The sequence below is a fragment of the Ambystoma mexicanum genome, chromosome 6q (assembly GCF_040938575.1).
Source record: "Ambystoma mexicanum isolate Mex_15411 chromosome 6q, UKY_AmexF1_1, whole genome shotgun sequence".
Taxonomy (NCBI): Eukaryota; Metazoa; Chordata; class Amphibia; order Caudata; family Ambystomatidae; genus Ambystoma; species Ambystoma mexicanum.
In genome coordinates, this window is record NC_090937.1 from 653,727,809 (window position 1) to 653,748,621 (window position 20,813).

The 20,813-nt window shown below is 44.4% G+C and overlaps 1 protein-coding gene across 11 annotated transcripts in view; it reads right to left on the reverse strand.

The window, feature by feature from the left end:
- The window catches only part of BLTP1 (bridge-like lipid transfer protein family member 1), a 2,946,455-nt gene that overhangs the window by 148,499 nt on the left and 2,777,143 nt on the right, over nucleotides 1–20,813 (reverse strand). For all 11 annotated transcript variants that reach the window (XM_069631149.1, XM_069631145.1, XM_069631146.1 and 8 more), the window contains 3 exons: nucleotides 16,314–16,571; nucleotides 15,429–15,582; nucleotides 11,186–11,343 (listed from right to left, as the gene is read on the reverse strand). In XM_069631149.1, coding sequence (XP_069487250.1) covers nucleotides 11,186–11,343; nucleotides 15,429–15,582; nucleotides 16,314–16,571 — 570 coding nt within the window. The remainder of the gene's footprint in view (nucleotides 1–11,185; nucleotides 11,344–15,428; nucleotides 15,583–16,313; nucleotides 16,572–20,813) is intronic.

Consider the following 20,813-nt stretch of genomic DNA (forward strand, 5'->3'; position numbering starts at 1 on the left):
TCATATCCCCTCCCCAGATTATGGTTGCTGGGTCTAACTTGGAGAGCTGGGACAGCACCCAACCGAAATTATCCGGGCCGTCCGTGTTCGGAGCGTAGGAGTTAATGAGGGTCACCTTCTGGCCTGCTATGACTCCACTCCAGAATCGCTCTCCCCTCTGAATCTCTCGTTGTGTGGATCAAACGGAAGCTCAGCCTCCTATGTATAAGAATAGCGACTCCTCTGGCGTAGGATGAATAAGAAGAGTAGTATCTGTGGCAGCCCCAGCTCTTGGCCCACTGATGGTCCTTGCCCGGGAGAAGGTGTGTCTCTTGAATCATGGCCACGTCTACGTTGTGACGTCTCAGGTATTGGAGTATTTTCCTAGTTTTAGCGGGAATATTGCCTCCTCTTATGTTCCATGTCAGAACATTGAATGTGGCGGGGTAAACTTTCTGTGTCGCAGCGTTACGGTGGATGCGGTTGGCCGTATCATGGCATCAGGGTGAGATTTGCAAGAATCATCGCATCGGGAGAGGACCCCTGTTGGATAAGGTGGCGCTGGTTTTTGATTGGCAGATGGCGAGCTGGGAGATGGTTGTGGGCTAGAGACGCATAGTCTATTTTTTGATGAACACTGAGGGAACCATCCACGGGCTAACCCCAACTGGCCCGTGGAATTCCTTTCTTTTGGGTGGGCAACCCCCAACAAGCCCACCGAGAGGACCCTCAATAACCAACTAGAACGAACTGCGGACACGTGGAAACCATGTCGCTGTGTAAATTGTGCTCCAACTGAACTCGGCATGAAGACCAACTGGTTGCCGAGATAACTTTGGAGACTAAACTGGAGCTGTGCTAGGGGCGTCAGGGGCCCTCCAAGTTTCCCAGCCCCGTGTCGTACTCATAATAAATTGAGCCTGTACTTATGACAATCTGTCGTATGGTTGTGGGTCTGCTTAGGACATGCTGATTTATGGTGGATTTCTGAGGATTCCGTCTCTTTGGGGCCTTGGTCGGTTGGGGTCCGGATCGGGGCAGCCCATCTGATCAAGGAACATGCCCGCCTCGTCTGGAGATTGGAAGAAGTGAACCCTCTCCCCCTGTTGGACTCCGAGTCGTGCAGGAAAGAGCATTGAGTAGGGTAGTTGGTTGGCTCAGAGTCTTTGCTTGATGGCGGTGAAGGATTTCCTCTGGGTTTGAACAGTGGGTGAGAAGTCTGGATAGAAGTGGATTTTATCACCCTCATGAAGAAGTTCGCCCTTCTCCCTGGCCAGTCGTAGGATGGTGTCACGATCTCTGTAGTTGAGCAGCCGTGCGATGATTGGCCTTGGCGGTGCTCCGGGGACTGGTCTGTTGGATGGGACCCTGTGTGCTCTTTCCACTATAAAGACTGGGGACATAGATTCTCTGCTGAAGAGTGATGTGCAGAGGGATTCTACGAACTCCTCCATTTTACCTTGTAGCCGTTGTTCCCTCACGCCTATAATTCTTATGTTGTTCCTCCTTGAGCGACCCTCCAAATCCTCGCATTTGGCAATTGTTGTTTTCATTTGGGATTCCAGTAGTGAGACCTTGGTTATAAGGGACTCTGTGCCATCATCTAAGTTCGACACTCTTTGCTCAACCTCATTCAGACGTTCTGAGTGTGTGTCTATGCGGTGTTGTAGGAGGTCGACCTTGGAGGCGAGGCCATCCATTTTATTGTTAAGATTTCCTATGCCGGCTTTCAGTTCCAGAAGGAGTTCTTTGATTTCGGACGGGTTAACCTCCGGTTCCAGCTGAGGCGGGGGGACCGGGGCCGCCGCGTGGACCTCGCTTTGAGAGGGGGCTTTAGGAGTCGCGCCACCCTCAAACGTCAGTTTCCTCTGCGATTTATCGTTCTTCCCCATTTCTGCGGTGGACCCACTGGTAGACGGTTGAGTGAAGCAGGGTTATAGTGTTATATTAGTGTTTTATTATGGCAGGATTGTTCTGAGAACTCGCTCAGGGATGCCGGTATGGTGGGGTTTGCAGCTGTGATGCAAAGTTATTAGGCGTTGTAGAGCTGCATTTTTGTGAACTACTGGGGCAGCCCTCGGATGACCAGGAGGGAGAGGATGGCGCTCCACTGCAGCGATCAGCTGTGCAGGTGGCTTCCCTCGTGAGTGGCACCGAACTGAGGGGGGGGGAGGACACTCCACCGTGTTCTCGCTAGACCTCCTGGTGCTGGTGCCCCTGTGGCTTGATAAGGGCACCAGAATGATGACTTCCGGGGGGCCCAGGGTCTTTGCCTCCGCGGTGGGGGGGGAGGGTGAGATCCCTCCAAGATGGCGCCAGCTGTCGCGCTGGGGGGGGGGGGGGAGAGCCCCCTGCTGGTTATGGGCACTCCCCCTGGTGATGGGCGCTGGGGGCTGTTCTCTCCCTCGACCCGCGCCGGGTCCCAAAGTCCCCCTCAGCGGCGGCTGGATTTGATCAGTGCTGATGCCCCCTCGGCGATGGGGAGGGGGGGGGGGCGGCCGCTCAGGGGGCGCCCAGTATCACCACAAGGCTCGACCCCTCCCCCCCCGTACCTTATCCTCCCGACGTTCCGTCCGCTCCTCACCGCCGAAGTCCGCAGCTGTGTCGGGAGTCCCACGGCGGCCCCGGTTCCTTCAGGCGCTGGTGGGCCCCGTTGGAGGGAGTGTGGGGGGGGGGAGGCTCCGGCTGCAGCGACGCCCCGGGCGCCCGAGCGCCAGCTCCACCTACCCTCCGAGTCCCCACGGGACCTCATTACGCCGGAGGGCGGCGGGCCGGACCTGGATCTGGATCTTGGGGGGAAAGGAGCGCCCGATCGCCGCCTCCTCGCCGATTGATCCTCCCGGGCTGCGCCGCGAGCCTGCCTCCCAAGCCCCGGCACGCGGCACACGGGCCGGCCAGGCAATGCACCGGTTCAGGCCGCGTCGGTCTTCTTAGCACAGGATGGCTGATTTTCATCCAGTTTTCACTGGCAGGCTGCTGGAACAGACGGGAGACCAGGAGTCTAGGATTCGGGCTGCGAAAGTACAGGCAGAAGGAGGATTATGCAGGATTAATACGGGCTGTGCTGGGAGCTCAGGTCAGTGCGGCCATCTTGGATGGCCCTCTAGCGCCCTCTACCCTGCGCAGGACATTTAAACCTGGGGATTACCTGCAGTTAAGGAACGAAGGAGAGAGGAGAAAGGCTGCAGAGTGTGCAGAGCGGGAGTCGAGATCGCCGGCAAAAGCAATCCCACAGAGAAGAGTCATCGAGAGAACAGGATATGTTTGCTCAAAGCAGATTGCTTGCATTCGGGACCGGAGAAGAAGAACTCTGGGGAAGTTAAGGTGAACGGTGTGCAAGACGCTGTCCTGCAGAGCTGCGCAGGATCTTGTGGCGAAGTACTCAGAAGCCGACGCAGGAAACAAATGAGATTCTGCCAAGAACGAGAAGTTGGCCATGCACAAGCTCCTTGCAGAAACCGCACAATGAACTGGTGAGGCAGTCTAAACAAACAGGTGGCCCCAGCCGTGCAAACCCATTAAAGAATATTTGGGAAATCAATTTTGAAAATAGAAGTGAAACAAAAGAAGTGAAACTAAAGGGCAAATATTGTACAATTCTCCTGATATGAGATGTCAGTTGGGGGAAACCTGGAACAAGCATTGCCAAGTGCCATGAGAGATAGAAAGAAAGGTTGATAGGCAGAGCTTGAACAAATCCTCATATATGGGACGCCAGTATGGGGTAAATTGGTACAAGTAATAAGTGAAGTCAACAAAGCTGTGCTATTGAAGAAGTACAATTGTGGGATACCTAAGGAGAAGATGAATGTTACAGACAGAACTGATAACAGCATTAGGCAGTGATCCTTTTTGGAAAGAGATACCTGGCAGGAGAGTACACAAGGGCATCTGTGTGATCCAGAAGGGGAGATATTCCTGGCAGGAGAGTAAACCAGAATATAAAGAGTTTCAGTTGAGAAGTTTCCTGGCAGGAGAGTGTACCGGGAAATTCACTTTGAATTGGTGTGTTGAAGAGAAACTTTGTCATATTAAGTTGTTGTTTCAATTGAACATTTTGTCAACCAGATAATTCGAAAAGACTTGCCTTTTCCCATACTTTAATTACTATTGGAGAAAAGACATTTGAATAACCATCCTGCAAAGTAGGAAAGTCTTTCCTTTGCCATATTCCAACCAGTGTTGTGGAAAAGACATTGGGGGTCATTACAAGGTTGCCGGTCCAGAAACAACAATACCAGTAAGCTTGCCGGTACCGTTTTTTCCGGACTGGCAAAACTACGAGGTCTGACTTGGCAGGCTGAAATGCACCCGTTCGCAGACCTTGACGGATCCACCGGCACCATTAATAAATGGTGCCGGTGCATCCGTCCTCCCCATTGAGTCCAATGGGACTCAAATGGGAATGGGGAGTAATATTTTCCGGCGCCTCTGCAATGAGGAATTATTGCCGGGTGCCGGAAAAAAAATGACTCTGGCGGCAGCCATGCCGGTATTTACCAGCATGGCTACCGCCGGACTCATAATGAGGCCCATTCTGTTTTGCCACCCTGAAACACTATGAGAGACTTCCTCTTTGTTATATTTCAACCAGGGTTGTGGAAGGAACATTTGTTTTGCCATACTTAGTATTAGGTAAAATCGATCTGTATTCTGAACAGTTTTCTATACATAATCCAGGGGAAGGTAACCAACCCCTGGAAACAAGGATTGTTTTGGTTGCAGTTATATGTTTGGGGTTTTGCACATTTCTGTTGAGTTGAAATTTGAAAAATGTACCCTGCACTCTTGGATTGTGTATGTTAGTGTGGGGGTCAGATTTAGTTTGGACACAAGGTTATCCTGCTTTAGTTTTAGTTTCATAGGAAGGAACATTCATGTTAGGATAGAGAAAGTTAGGCCTTTATCCAAACCCCTTTCCGTTAATTAAATGGCTAATGTTGAGAATATTAGCACCTTGTGTCCGACTCTCATTTCTGATCCCTCACACATGACACTAAACTCTTAATGAATGGGAAAGCAATGACCATTTGGAACATGTGGTGACCCAGAATAGCAAAGGGGGAATACTGGTGGACAGCAGAAACACAACGTTCAGTCTACGAGAGACAGGCAAAAAAGAAAGAATAGGATAACTTCAGCTTGTAATTAGTGCAAGGAGGAAACATCACCAGGCACAGAATACAGTTTAATGCCACATAGTAACCAAAAAGACAAGCAGTGGGATCCTAATCTTAGAGATGTACAGAGGGATGGGCAACTTCCTGGTCTAACGGTGTGAGCAATTGAGCATTGGATACCTGGTACCTTACCTAAAGTGTAAAACAGGCGCTTATAATGAGGGTAACATGTCCAGCAGCTCATTCAGGGAACAACAACGAAAAAGAGAGGAGTATGAAAATAAATCACATACCTAAACTTGCCATACCAGCTGATTTGAAGGCCAGTTGCCCCAACAGACAATTCTCCATTGGCAAGAACCCCAGGCTCTGTTATTAATAACATCTACACTTTTGCAGTACCTTGGAATGACATGAAGTCATTTTACACTTCGGGTGTCCTCTGACATGATCCCATTTTAGTCGACTATACATTTTTAATGCTGCAGGGTGACAATCTTCTATTTGCAGATACAACTGTGCCTCTGAAATTCTGTCTAGGGTGTGTGACAAAGTCCCATATTGGAGGCTGGATGATGAGACCAGTGTAACCTTAGAGACTTGTAGCCACCACACGCTCCATGATGCAGGTCCCAGTGGATGTGCACACAGGGTCTATTATGTTCCTCAGCCCATCACCAGCCTTATGTCTGAAGTCCCCTCCAAGAACCTTTAGGTACCCCAGCCAAGCAGGACTAATCCAGCCGGCGAAGCTGATACACCAAGAAAAGGTTTCCCAGAGAGTTAGCTAGCCAAAGGGTCGCAGATCTAGAAAGGCCAGTTACCAAGAAGAGAGAAGGTTACAGGCACGGCCAACCAGTAACCTCAAGAGAATATGCTGACTCCCTCCTTTATGCCAGAAGAAATGAAGGTCCTCTGTAAAGGAAGAGAGAACCCCAAAGCTTTGCAAGCCCCACAGTAGTCGCAGGTCTCTTGTACTGGTCTGAGAGAACTTGGTAATTTCCCTGGGAACAATGGCACTTTTGATATTTAGAAAGAACTTGCTGTTCATATGGAAGAAAAAGACATGCTTTATGAATGAGGAGATGTGATGCACTGGCCCTGCCCCGGCAGGCAGTGGAGTTGCTACTGCTGGTGTCGTTAAAACTCAGGGCTCTGTTGAGGAAGAGTGGTTTCAGAAGAGACACTGGCCAGCACTGTGGTTGGCCCACCACATGCAAAAAAGAGCCCCAGAATCTGCAGCGCAGCAACTATGGCGAGGAGTGATAATACAATATGGCAGGCCACACAGACATGATCTTACATTGCAGAGATGCACATGGCTCTGCCTGCCAAATGACAACAGCTAGGAAGTTTGCAGTTTCATGGTGACTTTCAGAACCTCACTTGAAATTTTATGGGAACTGCTCGATCCAGAGGTTCCTCAAAACACAATAACTGATGATGGCTGAGCTACTGCAAAGTTCTGGGGAAAAGGGTAGTGGATAACAAACAGTAGTGACCTCCTTTTCAGGTGTGGCAGTTTGTAGAAGACTTCCAAAGACAATCATTCCCCACTTGCTCTGACGTAGTCTTTATCCAACCTTCACTAAGATTTAGCTGGTTAATTTCAGTCCGGAAGCAGAGCGGGATAAACATCACAAAGAAACAGACAATGGTTTATTCAAGGTAGCAAGACTACTGGGCCCAAAATAAAACAAACATTACAGAACAACCAATTCCGAGGTCACTGGAACTTTCTTGATCAAGCTAACAAGGATAATTAAGGAATGGTTTCTCCTGGGACTGGCCAAATTTTCTTTACAGTAATTAGGAGGTCTACTCCGCAATTCAGAGCAGTCCATCGTAGTTATAAAAATCGGGTCAAATTGCACGTAAGAACAGGATAGCTTCCCCCTAGGGTTCAAAAGAAATAATTCATTTTTCTTTCATACTATGAGCCATTCTATTCCAACCTTCATTTCTCCTCCTGCCCTATTCTATTCTTTGGTCTAAGCCAGAATAGTGAAATGTTTTTCTTCTCGTCCTCCCACAATTGAACCTGTAGAATATGCATGCTCCTTGTGAAATAAAAAACCTCCAATTCTTAATTTAATCTACAATTTGTCTTACTGAAACCTGGATTTCCACTTTTAACACAGCTACTCCAGCAGCCTGGACTACTTCCTCTACTTCTTTTTCTCATTCTCCCCACATATCTGGCACAGATGGTACTCTATTCCTATTTAAATTCCTTTTCTACATCCCCTGGAACTTTATCATCCTTCTACAAGGATAATGATTTGTAACCGTCTTATCTTCTTCCGTCGGATTCTCCTTTCTTTCGTCTTGGCAATTGTAACCTGTACCTTTCCTCTAATCATTCTTGTTCCTCCTTTTTTGATTCCTTTTACTTTCACAACTATCTACTGTACACTCTCATATATCTGATTCTTCTATCCTGTCGTCTACTATGTCCTCGAGGCTGGACTATCTTTGCCTTCTTTCTCCCTTTGTTCTGTCTGGAAACCTCAATGAACCATGGATCACACCCCCAATGTCTATTCTGAGACTCTTATGTAAACTGGTGGAATTCTTCTGATTTTACTGCTCCATCCTTTCTCAATCAAGTTCAACTTTATCACCATTAATTTATGGGCACTATTTCCCCTTTTCCCAGTTGGTTATTTTCCCTTTGTAACAATCTCTTGTTCCCTTAACAATCTCTTCTCCCCTGTCCACCTTACCATTTGGTGATATTGTTTTGTTTCTGCTTCTTACTGCACTTCTAAAAATTGAAAATCTTCATTCTTCTTTTTCTCTGGATTCTTTTCCATCTTTTCTGTTTTATGCTCATTTTCCTGCTTTATCCCTCTGTCCGAAAACATATTACTACTTTTATTTCAACGGGCCAACCCTACTGCTGTTCCCTTGAACCCTCTCCCATTGGTTCTCAATACCTTTCCGATATTCCTTTTATCTTCTTTTCAACCACTGTTTTCAATTCTTCTCTTTGATGCTGGAGCCATAGAAACAGTACTGCATTAGTAACGCTATTGTACAATATCAAAGTAGAACCATAAGTACGTAACTAGTCTAGCAGACCTGAAGGCATGAAAACACAAATTCATTAAGGAAGAGGCACTAGTGAAGAAGATTCAAAATGACATTTAAGGGCCTACCACAATAGCAGCTGTAGAAACGGATGAATATTAATATTTGTAATGAGAATAATAAAATGTGGATTATCATTTTTCTATGGACGAAACCAAACTCCCATTGGTTCTCAATACCTTTACGATATTCCTTTTATCTTTTATTCAACCACTGTTTTCAATTCTTCTCTTTCTACTAGTATTTTTCCGTCCTCCTTTAAGCATGCCACTATGCTTGCAATTTTCTTTTTAAAACCTCCCTCTATTGCTCTCTTCCTGCATGGCAGCGCCATAGGAAGAAAAGAGTGTTGTTGGCACCTAATACAATAAGCTATTTGGTACAGAAGCACTATGATGCTGGAGCCATAGAAACAGTACTGCATTAGTAAAGCTATTGTACAATATCAAAGTAGAACCATAAGTACTTGACTAGTCTAGCAGAGCTGAAGGCATGAAAACACAAATCCATTAAAGAAGAGGCACTAGTGAAGAAGATTCAAAATGACATTTAAGGGCCTGACACAATAGAAACTGTGGAAATGGATGAATATTAATATTTGTAAAGAGAATAATAAAATGTGGATTATCATTTTTCTATGGACAAAAACCAAACTCTAAAATGATTTAGAAATATATATCACAATGCTTTTGTTGGGTATCGTGATCAACTGTGTTTGCATTTACACAAAAACATGATCACGCTTGCTTTTTTCAGGTCAAGTCAGGTTTGGTTGACTGGCCAGGTTACATGCCTTTATATCGAAAACCTTATAGTGAAAGACACATATTGAGTATTTATTACGAAAACCTTTATACCGAATGCATTTTCTTTTTTTTTCTTTTGGGGGGTACCCCCTCAACCCCTGTTTACCCCCTTAAAAACCTACCCTAGACATTTCCCCAAAAATGTAACCCTTTATTCCACCCCAAAATACATTTGGGAAACAGGTTTTCGTTATAAAATACTCGATATATGTGTCTTTCACTATAACATCTTCGATATAAACACTGCATACCGACTGGCCATCCCTACTACTTGATTAAATGTGTGTGAATTTGGCTCAACATTCTTTCGAGAAGTGCTTACTGGAGAAAGAAAATCTATTTCCTGCCCCCATGCATTGTAAATTGTTTTTGAAATTTAACTGGCAGATCCGGATGTCTGCTGGCACTTTGGCGGTGGTAAAGGAAACTATGTTTACATGTTTGGTCCTCTAACCAACAGTTGAGCAACTTTTGGGCAGATGTTGCAATCCGTATTGATATATATGATATGATATATTTTATTTGTATTGCACTCATACACAAGTGTTTTGATCTTATTTATGGACACAGCCTGCACCAGGATCAATTTTTAACCTTATTTGGAATGTTTCCAAAAGAATTTAGCATTCCTCACTGACGAGGCCCAATAAGGCGGAAACATGTTTGGGGATGCTTGAGGTCTCGTGCACAAGGGATGTGACCTAGTAGTTCGGGTTGGACTGCCCCTTTTGGGGTGGGACCAAGCCTGATTTGCAGATGCAGCCTCATCACAAGTTTGGCGGTAACCATTAAATGCGGTGGTAACGCTATTACCCCTACATTTAAGGGTTCACCAAATCACAGGTTTGGCAGCATTTACCCCCAGCTCCAAGCTGGGGGTAAATGCGCCAGGAATTTGCTGATTTTCGGCACAATTACTGGGCGGTAATACTGCTGACGGTGATCGCGCCGGAAATTCCCCAATGGGCCCAATGGAGAATTACAGTTCCCCCAAACCTGTGAACCGGTGCTAATAGCGCCGGGGGGGTTGGCGGTAACGCTATTAGCCCTGCCGGTATCCTGACAGTAATACCGCTGGGATACCGCCAAACTCGTTATGAGGCCCATGGTCTTTCCCCTTCTGTAATGGTGAAGAAAGATGGTCTGGAGGGTCGCCCAGAGCAATGCCAGAGGTTAAGATTCATTATAAACCTTCCAGCCATAACCTCTTTGTTTTTGCCTGAGAGCTGCACCATTTGGTGCTAATGAGCGTTAGTCATCATAAAGAAAGAAATCTTAGAATACTGGACATAATCATGGGATGGATGGCTGACCTTGTCACTCTCTCAGCAAGGGAAAGAGTTTTGTACACCAAGTCTCATGAGCTGGACAAATAGGCTGCAATATGGAGTACTTTCAATGAGGTCTACATGGTAATGAGGCAGTATGTCCTGTGATTTAGTCTCTTTGTGTTTATTCACCACCATCCTCTATCCAACCTGTTTCTCCCACTTTTTAAGTCAATTGCTGATAAAATGCATAGAACTTCTTGGACATGTTGCCATTCTTCTTGTAGTTTTGAGTGAGGTGTCTCAAAGGAGCATCTTCCTCAGTGTTAGCTCTGTATTTAAACCTTTTGAAGAATTTATTGCATTTTTGGCCTTTGGGTAATGGTTCAATAACGTGTTTAAAAAAAAACAATTTCACAGCAGCTTGAGCTCAAAATGCATACACAGGTACTGAATGAATCCTGCCTGACCAAAATCTGAAAAATGCCAATGGACAGGTATCATTTTAGCATGACCTCAAAGAAGCAGTACATCCTTAACAACCTATTTAATACACAGGCCTACATAAACCTTCACAACTTATTTTTCTTAAGAACTGGTTATAATTTGTGACAGATGAGATGGACTACTGCTACAAAAACATCAATGTTCTGCATTAAAATGCATTGAAAAGTGAAGCAAATAGAGAATGTACGTAGCATAGTAAGATGTATGGAAGCTAGGCAACATTGAGCAGTGAGGGACAATTGATTAATGCTGCTAGATAATGACTTTTGTTATTATGCTATTTAAGAAAACAAATGCAGATGCACATAAATGTAGGAACAGACATACGGATAAACAGAACATTCAGGACAATATTCTTGAAAAACATACTTGACTTTTGACACAAGTTCTAGAAGTATTCTTTCCAACCTACCAACCATCTCCAGCGCGTTGACATCAATGGTTCCTCCAACCACTCCTCCTCTAGAATCGAGTTGTGATCTTCCCAGTCCAACTGACATACTAATCTCTCTGTCTCTGTTGCTCCCGACTGATAGACGACCTTGACTTTTCAAACCACTTGTGGTCCACCTAAACAAAAAACATGTTAACAGAGCTCCTACTAGGTACCCTTTAGAAATGCAAACATGATAAACACACAAAGATTGAACCAATACAGAAACACTACACTCAATTCCAATATATTTTGAAAAAAAAGAAACACAGGTACTCTGAAAACAGCATGATTCATGCTCGAGGAATCCGATATTATTACATGGTGAGACTGTGATTTATAATTTACGAAAGTTTAAATGTGTTGTAAGTTTGTTTTAACTTGATTTGTTTTTAAATATAAAGGCAGTTTGCATTGCTGATAATTTACAATGGGAGTAGGGAACCAGAGTGCTGAGAACATCATGGGTGCATAAGTAAGGAGTGTGACAATTATGTTGTCTTTAAATGAGAATGATTACAAGAAACGCACAGTAAAATGCATTAAGATGACAAAGCAAATTGTTGCGATGTACTACGCCCATACTTTTATAGTGCATACACACAACACTATAAAATAAGAATAGAAAGTCCATGATTTCATTTTTGGTGTCATGTGACTTATGGTTTAAAAACAATTTCATTTGTAGCCATCTGCTTTGTGATGTATGCATTGTTTGCAAAAATGTGGGAGGCTCTCGATTGCGAATAGACACATCCAAATACTCAGTTCTCTGGGATGATCCCCACTGCCCCCATCAGCAAGGTCTACAATCATGTTTAGCTCATTGTACCTTTCACAAAGTGGCAATATCCATTTGCATATCAGTCTGGCAATTCTCCTCTGAACCAGAGCTACTCCAGAAACGCGTTTCTTGCTTGTTGGGACATTATCAGTGAGATGTTCTGTGAGTCTCTATGCACAATGAAAAAGGGGGTCTACGTCTCGATTGATTTAGTAATTTAGGGATAAGCCCCAGGTTTTTCAGAATATGCAACATGGTACTTTTGTTCCGACGAGAATTGCCCAGCATTTGATGCAGGACTGTTCTTGTGGGCGCAACCAGACTGATATGCAAATGGTTATTTCTCATCTGTGAAAGGTACAGTGAGCTAAAACATGGGTGTAGACCCTCCTGAGTGGGAACCATACCAGACATCAGGTTATTCAGCCATGTTCCTTCTCAGTAGAGGGGCTCCCACAATTTTGGCAATGGTATACATTGAGGCTTGCAAGAATAATTATTACTCATGTCCTAATATACGACACAACGACATACCATAGTTACCTGCAGTAAAAGAAACAATCATTGATAAGGCCAAGAATGTGGGCATTTGTGTAGACATTGCATAAGCATTTGACAGGCACATACATAATGGTACTTCCTGAACATAATATGGCAACAACTGGCAAATGGTGTGGGTACATGCACTTATGATGGCAGTGCCTGGCAAACGCCTATACAATGTATGTACAAGAGCCACGTACGCACATTTCTCATAAATCAAGTGGTTGAAGGCAATCTTGGTAAACACAATTGTATAACATCAGTACTGCTTCACAGCAGCAATTATGCCAGTACCTTTCAGAATACAGCTTACAAAGAACATTGGCAGCCCCATAAAAGCATACAAATTGCTGCTATTGAGAGATAGAGCTCACTCAATGAGATCCCAGGAGGATGTGTTTTGGGCAGGAAGCGGTGGGTAGCGTTTGGGAAATGCCATATGAATTGTCAATGGGTGGGTAAAAATACAAGGGCAACCCACATGCTGTTATGCCACCAACAAATAATGACAGCAATCATCCATCCAAGGTTTCTGAAGCTCTTCAAAATGAGGCAATTTGGGGTCCAACCTGAGGCTGCGCTAGTAAAATATGCTGCCTTGCAGAGACATGGGTGTATGTCCCGACAACATCTTATCAGGCTTGCTAGCATTCAGAGTACTCCCACCCCATCTTGCATCAAAATCCGGGGTTGATATGTCCATTATGGAGGGCATCATCTCAAAAGTGGAAATAATCACGCACAGAATAAGACAAGCAATAACCAAACTCTAACAAGGATACTATTTCAAAACCAGTTGAAAAATAGTTAGTGTTTATTTTTGGAAAGAAATCAAGAAAAAGGGTTCACAATTATTCATGTTCCAACTATGTTTCAATTGATTTTTTGGAGGTACCAACATTGAACTTGCATAAAGCTTCTATGTAAGGGGGAAGGATATCGGGAGCTGGCATGCTTTGAGTGGCTAAGTGCCAGTTTTCAATTCACAGACTTTAGATCATAGATCGACTACAATCAATGTCTACGGAAGGGTATCCTTCACACAGATTCCCTTTGAAGGACAAAAGTGGTTTTAGAAATACAAATATGTATTTCAGATAAAAGGTGTCCGCTCAACAAATGTGTTGGAGCATGCTAACATATTTCATACATGACCTGAAAATCTCAGATTGGGTGCAAAAACGGCATTCAGTTTAGAAAATCCCATAGAATCACATGGGGCAAAAACCATGAAACAATATCTATGACAAAAAAGTATTTACATTATTAAAATGTTCTGAAACCTGGCAACATGTCAATAGAGATTAAGCCACTCAGGTAAAGGGAGGGGAAAAAGATATTGAGACTCACTGGATATTGCCACCAGGCACTAGATTTTAGGAGCTACAATTATTGCTGATGTAATTAAATGATCATTAGGTGACCATAAATTCATGCTGTAATGAGCATATTGTAGCCCAGGGTCAATGGTTGTACTGTGGCTTGGGCCAATAAAAATGGGGAAAGCATTAATATAGATGTATAGCCTACAGGCTACACGGATGGTAATTTGCTCGGGTGTTAACATGGATTTTGGCCATTACCAGCCGGTGTAGCCTGAAAGGGAGGGCCATGAAGCTATGAGTACCCCCTTCACCCAATGACAGGCTGTATAAGGTGCAGCAGCCTGGGGTAATAAGTGAGAGAGGTGCAGTTTATCCCCTGAGGAAGGTGAGGCTGTACTGTGTCGCGGGTGTTGGGCCCGAGAGCTGGTAACCCAAGTCTGAGGAAGCGGGTCAGAGCAGAGAGTGATAGTACCAAAAGTGATACGCACTAACAGAGTGGTTGATGGCGACAGCTGGATGAAGTCTGCAAGCAACAAAAGGCACCAGGGATAAAGAAGCGAGCAGTGATGCGGTGAGCAATTTGAGGGCTATACCGGTTTGTATAAGCCACAGATTAACCAAAAGAAATGTGGGAAATGGGGAAAAGGATACCAATAACCAATATTGCAAAAAGGCTATATGCTATAATGCTATTGGAACATTTTACCCATTGAGGGGAGATGATTCTATTTAAAACAGGGACAGACAAAGAAGAAACATTGATATATTGTGAGAGAACACTCACAGCAGGCATTATTGCTCTCTGCCACTTCATCATCCTCAATGGAATTTCTAACATTTAAATGTTTTAATTAAGATGTATAGACACTGGCCAAAGGGCATACCCCATGTTATGGGCCCTGAAGACCAAGTGACAGCCCCTAATACAGCAGCGGTGTAACTCCTGGTACGTCTGAATGGCCGGTTTCATAAAGCTATTATGATCAGTGTAAAAAGGCCAAGGATGGTGGCTTCAACAGCATTATGTAAATACACCTGGGAGGTTGTGGGGGATTGGCGGGGAGTAACACTTCTGTTTTGTCTGAATCGTCGTGTGAAATTGGCTGCAGTTTTCTCCGATATCACTAACTTCCGATGTCCATTGTGGCATGCAAAGAGGCGGCACTGGAAAAGGAGATGTGAGCCATGGGATGTCTGTGAATAATTTTATAAACTACCCCTAAGTAGCCAAAACCTAGTCATAATAAGCATTACACACATGTAACTCGAAATACATTACAGCCAATTAGCTGATGCCAAAATAATGGCAAATGCTAATATGGGGAGTATCCAGACATTGGCTTCCTGCAAATAAATCACATACAGTGCCACTGGGTCTCAGTTAACCATCCTATCTGTTATCAGCGTTAAGTGGAGGAAATAATAGTAGAACATTCCTGTCATTGTGCTTCTTTCTCTCAGAAACTGAAGTGAGAAAAACACAAGAGGTAAAAAGTCCAACCCTTTACTTGGAGTACACAGTGAATCATCCAAGAAGTCCTGCCAAAAATACTGTATCTAAGAAACTTACGTAGTGTTGCCCATAACGTTACTCATATTCATCTGTACATTCAACTGCTTCAAGTTGATGGCAAACACAACCAGCGTTTCCCATGGTGCCCCAAGCTGGCCTAAAGATTTATTTGATTTGTTGAAGGACGGAGTTGATGTTTTCGAGAGGGTTTCTGAAAATGGAAACAAATTGCAATAATTATTTCTATGCAAATGTAGATTCGTACAGTGAACACAGATTACTTTGCTCTTAGAATACTCATAATCCCAAAAGACATACACTAGATATAGTTACTATGCTTTCGTAATTGCTCGGTTTCCTTCATGGCAAAACTGCCCTGCATTTCCCGATAAATTAACTCTTCAGGAGAAAGACCATTATAGGACGTTCTAGCAACAGATGACCCGTTACAACTACATGCTCTATTGTGAAGGGAATGAGTGGCACTTTATGAATTTGAAAATGAACTCAAAGGAAGGAGAAAGGGAATGAGCTATTCTGCCACTTTAGGGTGTTTAGGACAGGCTAACATTAAACTTCTACTACTTAGAGCAGAAAATTCAAGTGAACTTCCCATGCGGTGGCAGAATGGATTGCTAAAGAGATTACGTGGTTGGGGGGCGAGGTCTTCCCCTATAGTAGGTATATATTATCAGTGGCCTACTTAAGACCTAGGATACCGCACATCTGTGTATCAATACCTATCAGGAATAATTTAGCACTAATTTCAGTATTAGGTCCATAAGTTATCCCACATCGTTAGTTACTGGAACCCAACGGTGAAGAACATGACAATGGTGCTTCAACGTGTAAATGCCGAACTGGTTAAACAGGTTAACACATGCCATTTTTAGAAACACAAGAGGATTCCTTAGTTACAATCTTTACAGTGCCTTATGTTACCTCGTGTAGGAACAGAAGAGTCAGAGACGCTCCGTGATCTAGTCGCTGCTGGAGACTTTAAATTATGGGACCCTGTTCCTGGTGACATGCTGGTGTTTGCGTTGTGCTCGGTGAACACATTGGGGGACTGCGCCATGTGTGAGAAGGACACCGACTGGGTAGGCTGCTCCCACGTCCGACAGTAGGCTTTTCTGGACGAGTCGGGGGACAGGTGTTGGCTTAGACCCTCAATGGATTCAGGTGTTCCAGGGCCAGATGCTACAAGAGAAGTACATAACATTTTAGCATACAAACCACAATGTAAGGTAATGACCAAAAGGGCAGCAAAAGAGGGGTAAACATTTGCATTTGCTATATGTTAATTAGGTGAAAAGGACAGAGATGAAACGTTAACAGAAAGAGAAACATTAAGTTACTTGACCGCAAAGTGCACCATTGCTAAGCACACTTTCCTACTATGGGCATGATATCAGAGAGTTTTCCAATGGGATTGCACAACTATAAAACGCTTCTGTGAATCAGGCCCTATGTGTTTAGTTTTAAAAGTACAAAGCACATACAAATCAATCTTATCTATTTACTTTTTCATGCTTTTATGTCATACATGTTCATACCTGAATGAGGAAAGAGCACAGATGCAGTTCAAATACCTTCAAGTTATCTGCTGCTTTAAGCACCATAATCTATAGGCCTGACCACATCTTCAGATGGATTTCCAAAATCAGCTTTGATGGAAGGATTTTGGGAGGCCATCCTATTTATGGTAAACAGGGAAGACACTGAGAGGTTAGCCAAAACCCAATAAAAGTAGGTGGCCGAGCAGTAAAAGCTTAGTGTCAGGAAAGGTGCGAGAGTGATCTAGGGCTGCAATGAGTCCACACAGAGCAATACAAATAACTCAAGTCAGACAGTAAGCACTGTTACGACATGGCAAACAGATGGGTCTCAGACTTTGGGTCTTTTCAAAGAAAACTATTTAGCAAGTTTAAGACAGATCAGTGTTTGAGGAATAAAGTGAAGTGTTCAAACACAAACGATTTGGAAGTCCATCCCTGTGTGAATAACGCAAATATAAGGTGCACTTTACCTATGAAGTCAAAAAGGTGTCCAAAGTACTAAAAAACCCTAAAGTCAATTTGCCTGCCACAACTAAAAAGGTGTCCCGTAAATCCTTGACTCTCTAACTGGGTTGACCTCAGCCCTGCTAACTTTGCCTTTCTGAACTGATCCAACCTCTTTTTGACTTTTCTGCAAAGACTTTGAGCATTTCCACTGTGTGATCTTGGGCACATTCCACCTTGCTCGCTCCAAAAGTGGGCCTGGCCTATGAACTTTTTGCTCTACAGTAGACCCTGCCATTCTTGACTTGCTGTGGTTTCTTAAAAGTGTTGGTACTGTGTTATTTTCCTATTCTGCCTTTTCTCTCCATTTTTAAACAAAATATTGGCGTGCCATCTACAGTTACGCGCTCACCTCTGTTTTGCTAAATTGATTGATTGATTTGTTTATAGAGCACCTTGCACCAAGGCACTGTGCAATGGAACAACTCATACAGTGAACAACAATAAACATTTGGAGCAAAATTACATAATGAATCATTCAACAACAAAACAGTGCAAAAAGCAATTAACTGAGGGGAGGGGAAGTGGAGAGGGAGTAGGATTGGTGACAGGGAACAGAGAAGGATAGAACGAGTGAAGAATAGAAGAGAGGGAGAATGAAATGGGAGTGGGGAGAGAGGAGTTAGAAGAGGGAAAGAGGGGGGAGGAAGAGAGAACAGGGGAGGCCTTCAAGGAGGAGAGTGGAGGAGAAGGGATTTAAGGGAAGTGCGAAATGAGGGAAGGGTCGTGGAAGAGCGGATTGAGAGGGGGAGTGAGTTCCAGTGAAGAGGAGCAAGGAGTTGGAAGGAGCGGAACCAGGAGGAAGCACAGGGGGAAGGAGGTACAGTGAGGAGGAAATGGTGGTGGCAAGTGCAAGGAAAAGTGCAGGACATGGTTAGTAGAATACAAGATAAATAATAGGCCCAGCTGGTGGCAAGTGCAAGGTAAAGTGCCGGGAGAAGGGGCTGCAGGATACAGAGACAGTCCCGTAGTGCAGGTAGGCAGTTGAGGGAGGAGTGGCTGGATCGGAGAGTGGCCCGGTAGCAGATTCAGTCTAGGTTCAGTGTTTTTAGCAGGGAGAGGGAGAGAAAGCGGAGGCAAAGAGGAAGGTTTTGAGGTGCTTCCTGAAACGGAGATGGTTCTCCTCAAGTTTCAGGGAGGCAGGAAGGCTGTTGCAGAGGGAGGCCCCAGCTGCGGAGAGAGATCTACCCCCAGCTCGTTGCTTGGAGAAGCGGCTGACCCTGAGGTAGTTGGAGGTGGATGAGCGAAGAGCTCGAGAAGGAAGATATTTCGGAAGAGAGAGTTGAAGTTGAAGGTGAGAGAGGAGTCAAATAGAACGCCTAGATTACGAGCATGGGAGGAGATAGGGAGGTTGGAGGGAGGAAAGTGGATGAAAGGGGGAGGAGAGGGAGGAGGAAGTGTGTTAGAAGGGAAGAAAAGGACTTCGGTTTTTATCAGTATTAAGAGAGAGGAGGTGGGAGGACATCCAGTTCTTGATGGCTGTGAGACAGGAGGAGAGTTTAAGATGGCGGTCAGGTGTGAAGGAGGAGAAAGAGAGAAATAGTTGAGTATCATCAGCATAGAAGTGATGGGAGATATCAAAGGAGGAGATAACATGGGCGATGAGTGAGGTGTAGAGAGAGAAGAGGAAAGGACCAAGTACAGAGCCTTGCGTATGAGAGGGAAGGAAGAAGAGGTCTGCCCCTCCCCCCCTTGAGACGGTAAAGGAACGAGAAGAGAGGTAGGAAGATAGCCATTTCAGAACAGGGCCTTTGAATCCGAAGGAGGAGAGTGTGTGTAGGAGGAGTGGGTGATCGACAGTGTCAAAAGCTGCAGAGAGATCAAGGAGAATAAGGATGGAAGATTGCTTGGCTTGCCGAGCAGAGAGGAGAGAATTGAGAATAGAAGTGAGAGCGGTTTCAGTGGAGTATTTTGGGCTGGAAGCCAGATTGGAAGGGAAGAAGGAGAAAGGAGGAAGAGACGAAAGAAGAGAGTAGAGAGTAAGCGAGACGCTCAAGGAGTTTAGAAAGGAAAGGTAGAAGGGAGATAGGTCTGTAGTTAGAGGTGAGGAGTGGATCAGCAGAGGGATTCTTTAGGATAGGAATAATCGTTGCATGTTTGAAGGCTGAGGGAAAGGTAGAAGAGGAGAGGCAGGAGTTGAAGAAAGTGGAAAGGTATGGGATAAGATAGGTTATTTGGGGATGAGAACGGAGGGAAGAGCGTCAGAGGGGGCGGATGTGGGGGGGGCTTTGGTAAGAAGGGAGGAGACGTCCGAAGCAGAAACAGATGAGAAGACAGACATAGTGGAAGAGGGAGGAGAGGGGGGAAGAGAAGAGAGGGAGCTAGAGGAGGAGTTAATTTTTTGGCGCAGTGAGATGATTTTAGATGAAAAGAAGTTAGCAAAGTCAGAGGGAGAAAGCGTGGAGTTGGATGAGGGATCGGGAGTAGGAGGAGAGAGAAGACGGGTAAGAGTTTGAAAAATTCGACGAGGATGAGATGCTTGAGACTGGAGAGAGTAGCAAGAGGACTTGGTGGTTGCAAGACAAGAGTTGTAAAGAGCGTGGTAAGAGAAGTAAGAGGTTTGATTAGAAAGCGAGGTAGTTTTGAGCCAGAGTCTCTCTAATCTAATAAATAAGTGGTGTCTTAACATAGACTTGTCGAATAATTAACTAGGGAGGTGTATATACTTATAGTGACTGTGTTTGAACTTGCTTGATATATTAGTACCAGTGTATTTTCATAAGTGTGTTTTTAAATAAATAATTATATACTTTTATACCAAAGCTCTGCTCAGTGTTTGCTTGTGCTACTGTATTTTTAGACCTATTGTGTATACTCTATATACTGCCTAACTCTTCTTGAGAGAAGTCTGACTGCTCAGCCACAGCTACCAGGTAAATCTGGTTGGTACAGACTGCTTACCAATTGGGTTTACTGCTAAAACCTGTAGTCTTAAACTTTTTGCAGTGGTCCCTAAGGGAACTGCACAGGTTTCTGCCTAACAGTTCCTGAGTCAAATGTTGCTAATACAGTGAGTTGTCAGAATGGTTAAAACAAATGGCGAAAATTTCTTACAGTCTTTCCCTTTGTTAGGCAGAAACCTGTGCAGTTCCTTTAGGGACCACTGCAAAAGATTTAGGACTACAGGTGGTTGGCAGTAAACCCAATTGGTAACAGTCTGTACCACCCAGATTTACCTGGTAGCTGTGGCTGAGCAGTCAGACTTCTCTCAAAATGAGTTAGGCAGTATATTGAGTATACACAATAGGTACAGAGATACAGTAGCACAAGCAAACACTGACCAGAGCTTTGGTGTAAAAAGTAAATAATTATTTAACAACACACTTGTAAATTACACTAGCACAAAAAGAGGTAAGTAAATTCAACACACAGCCACTAT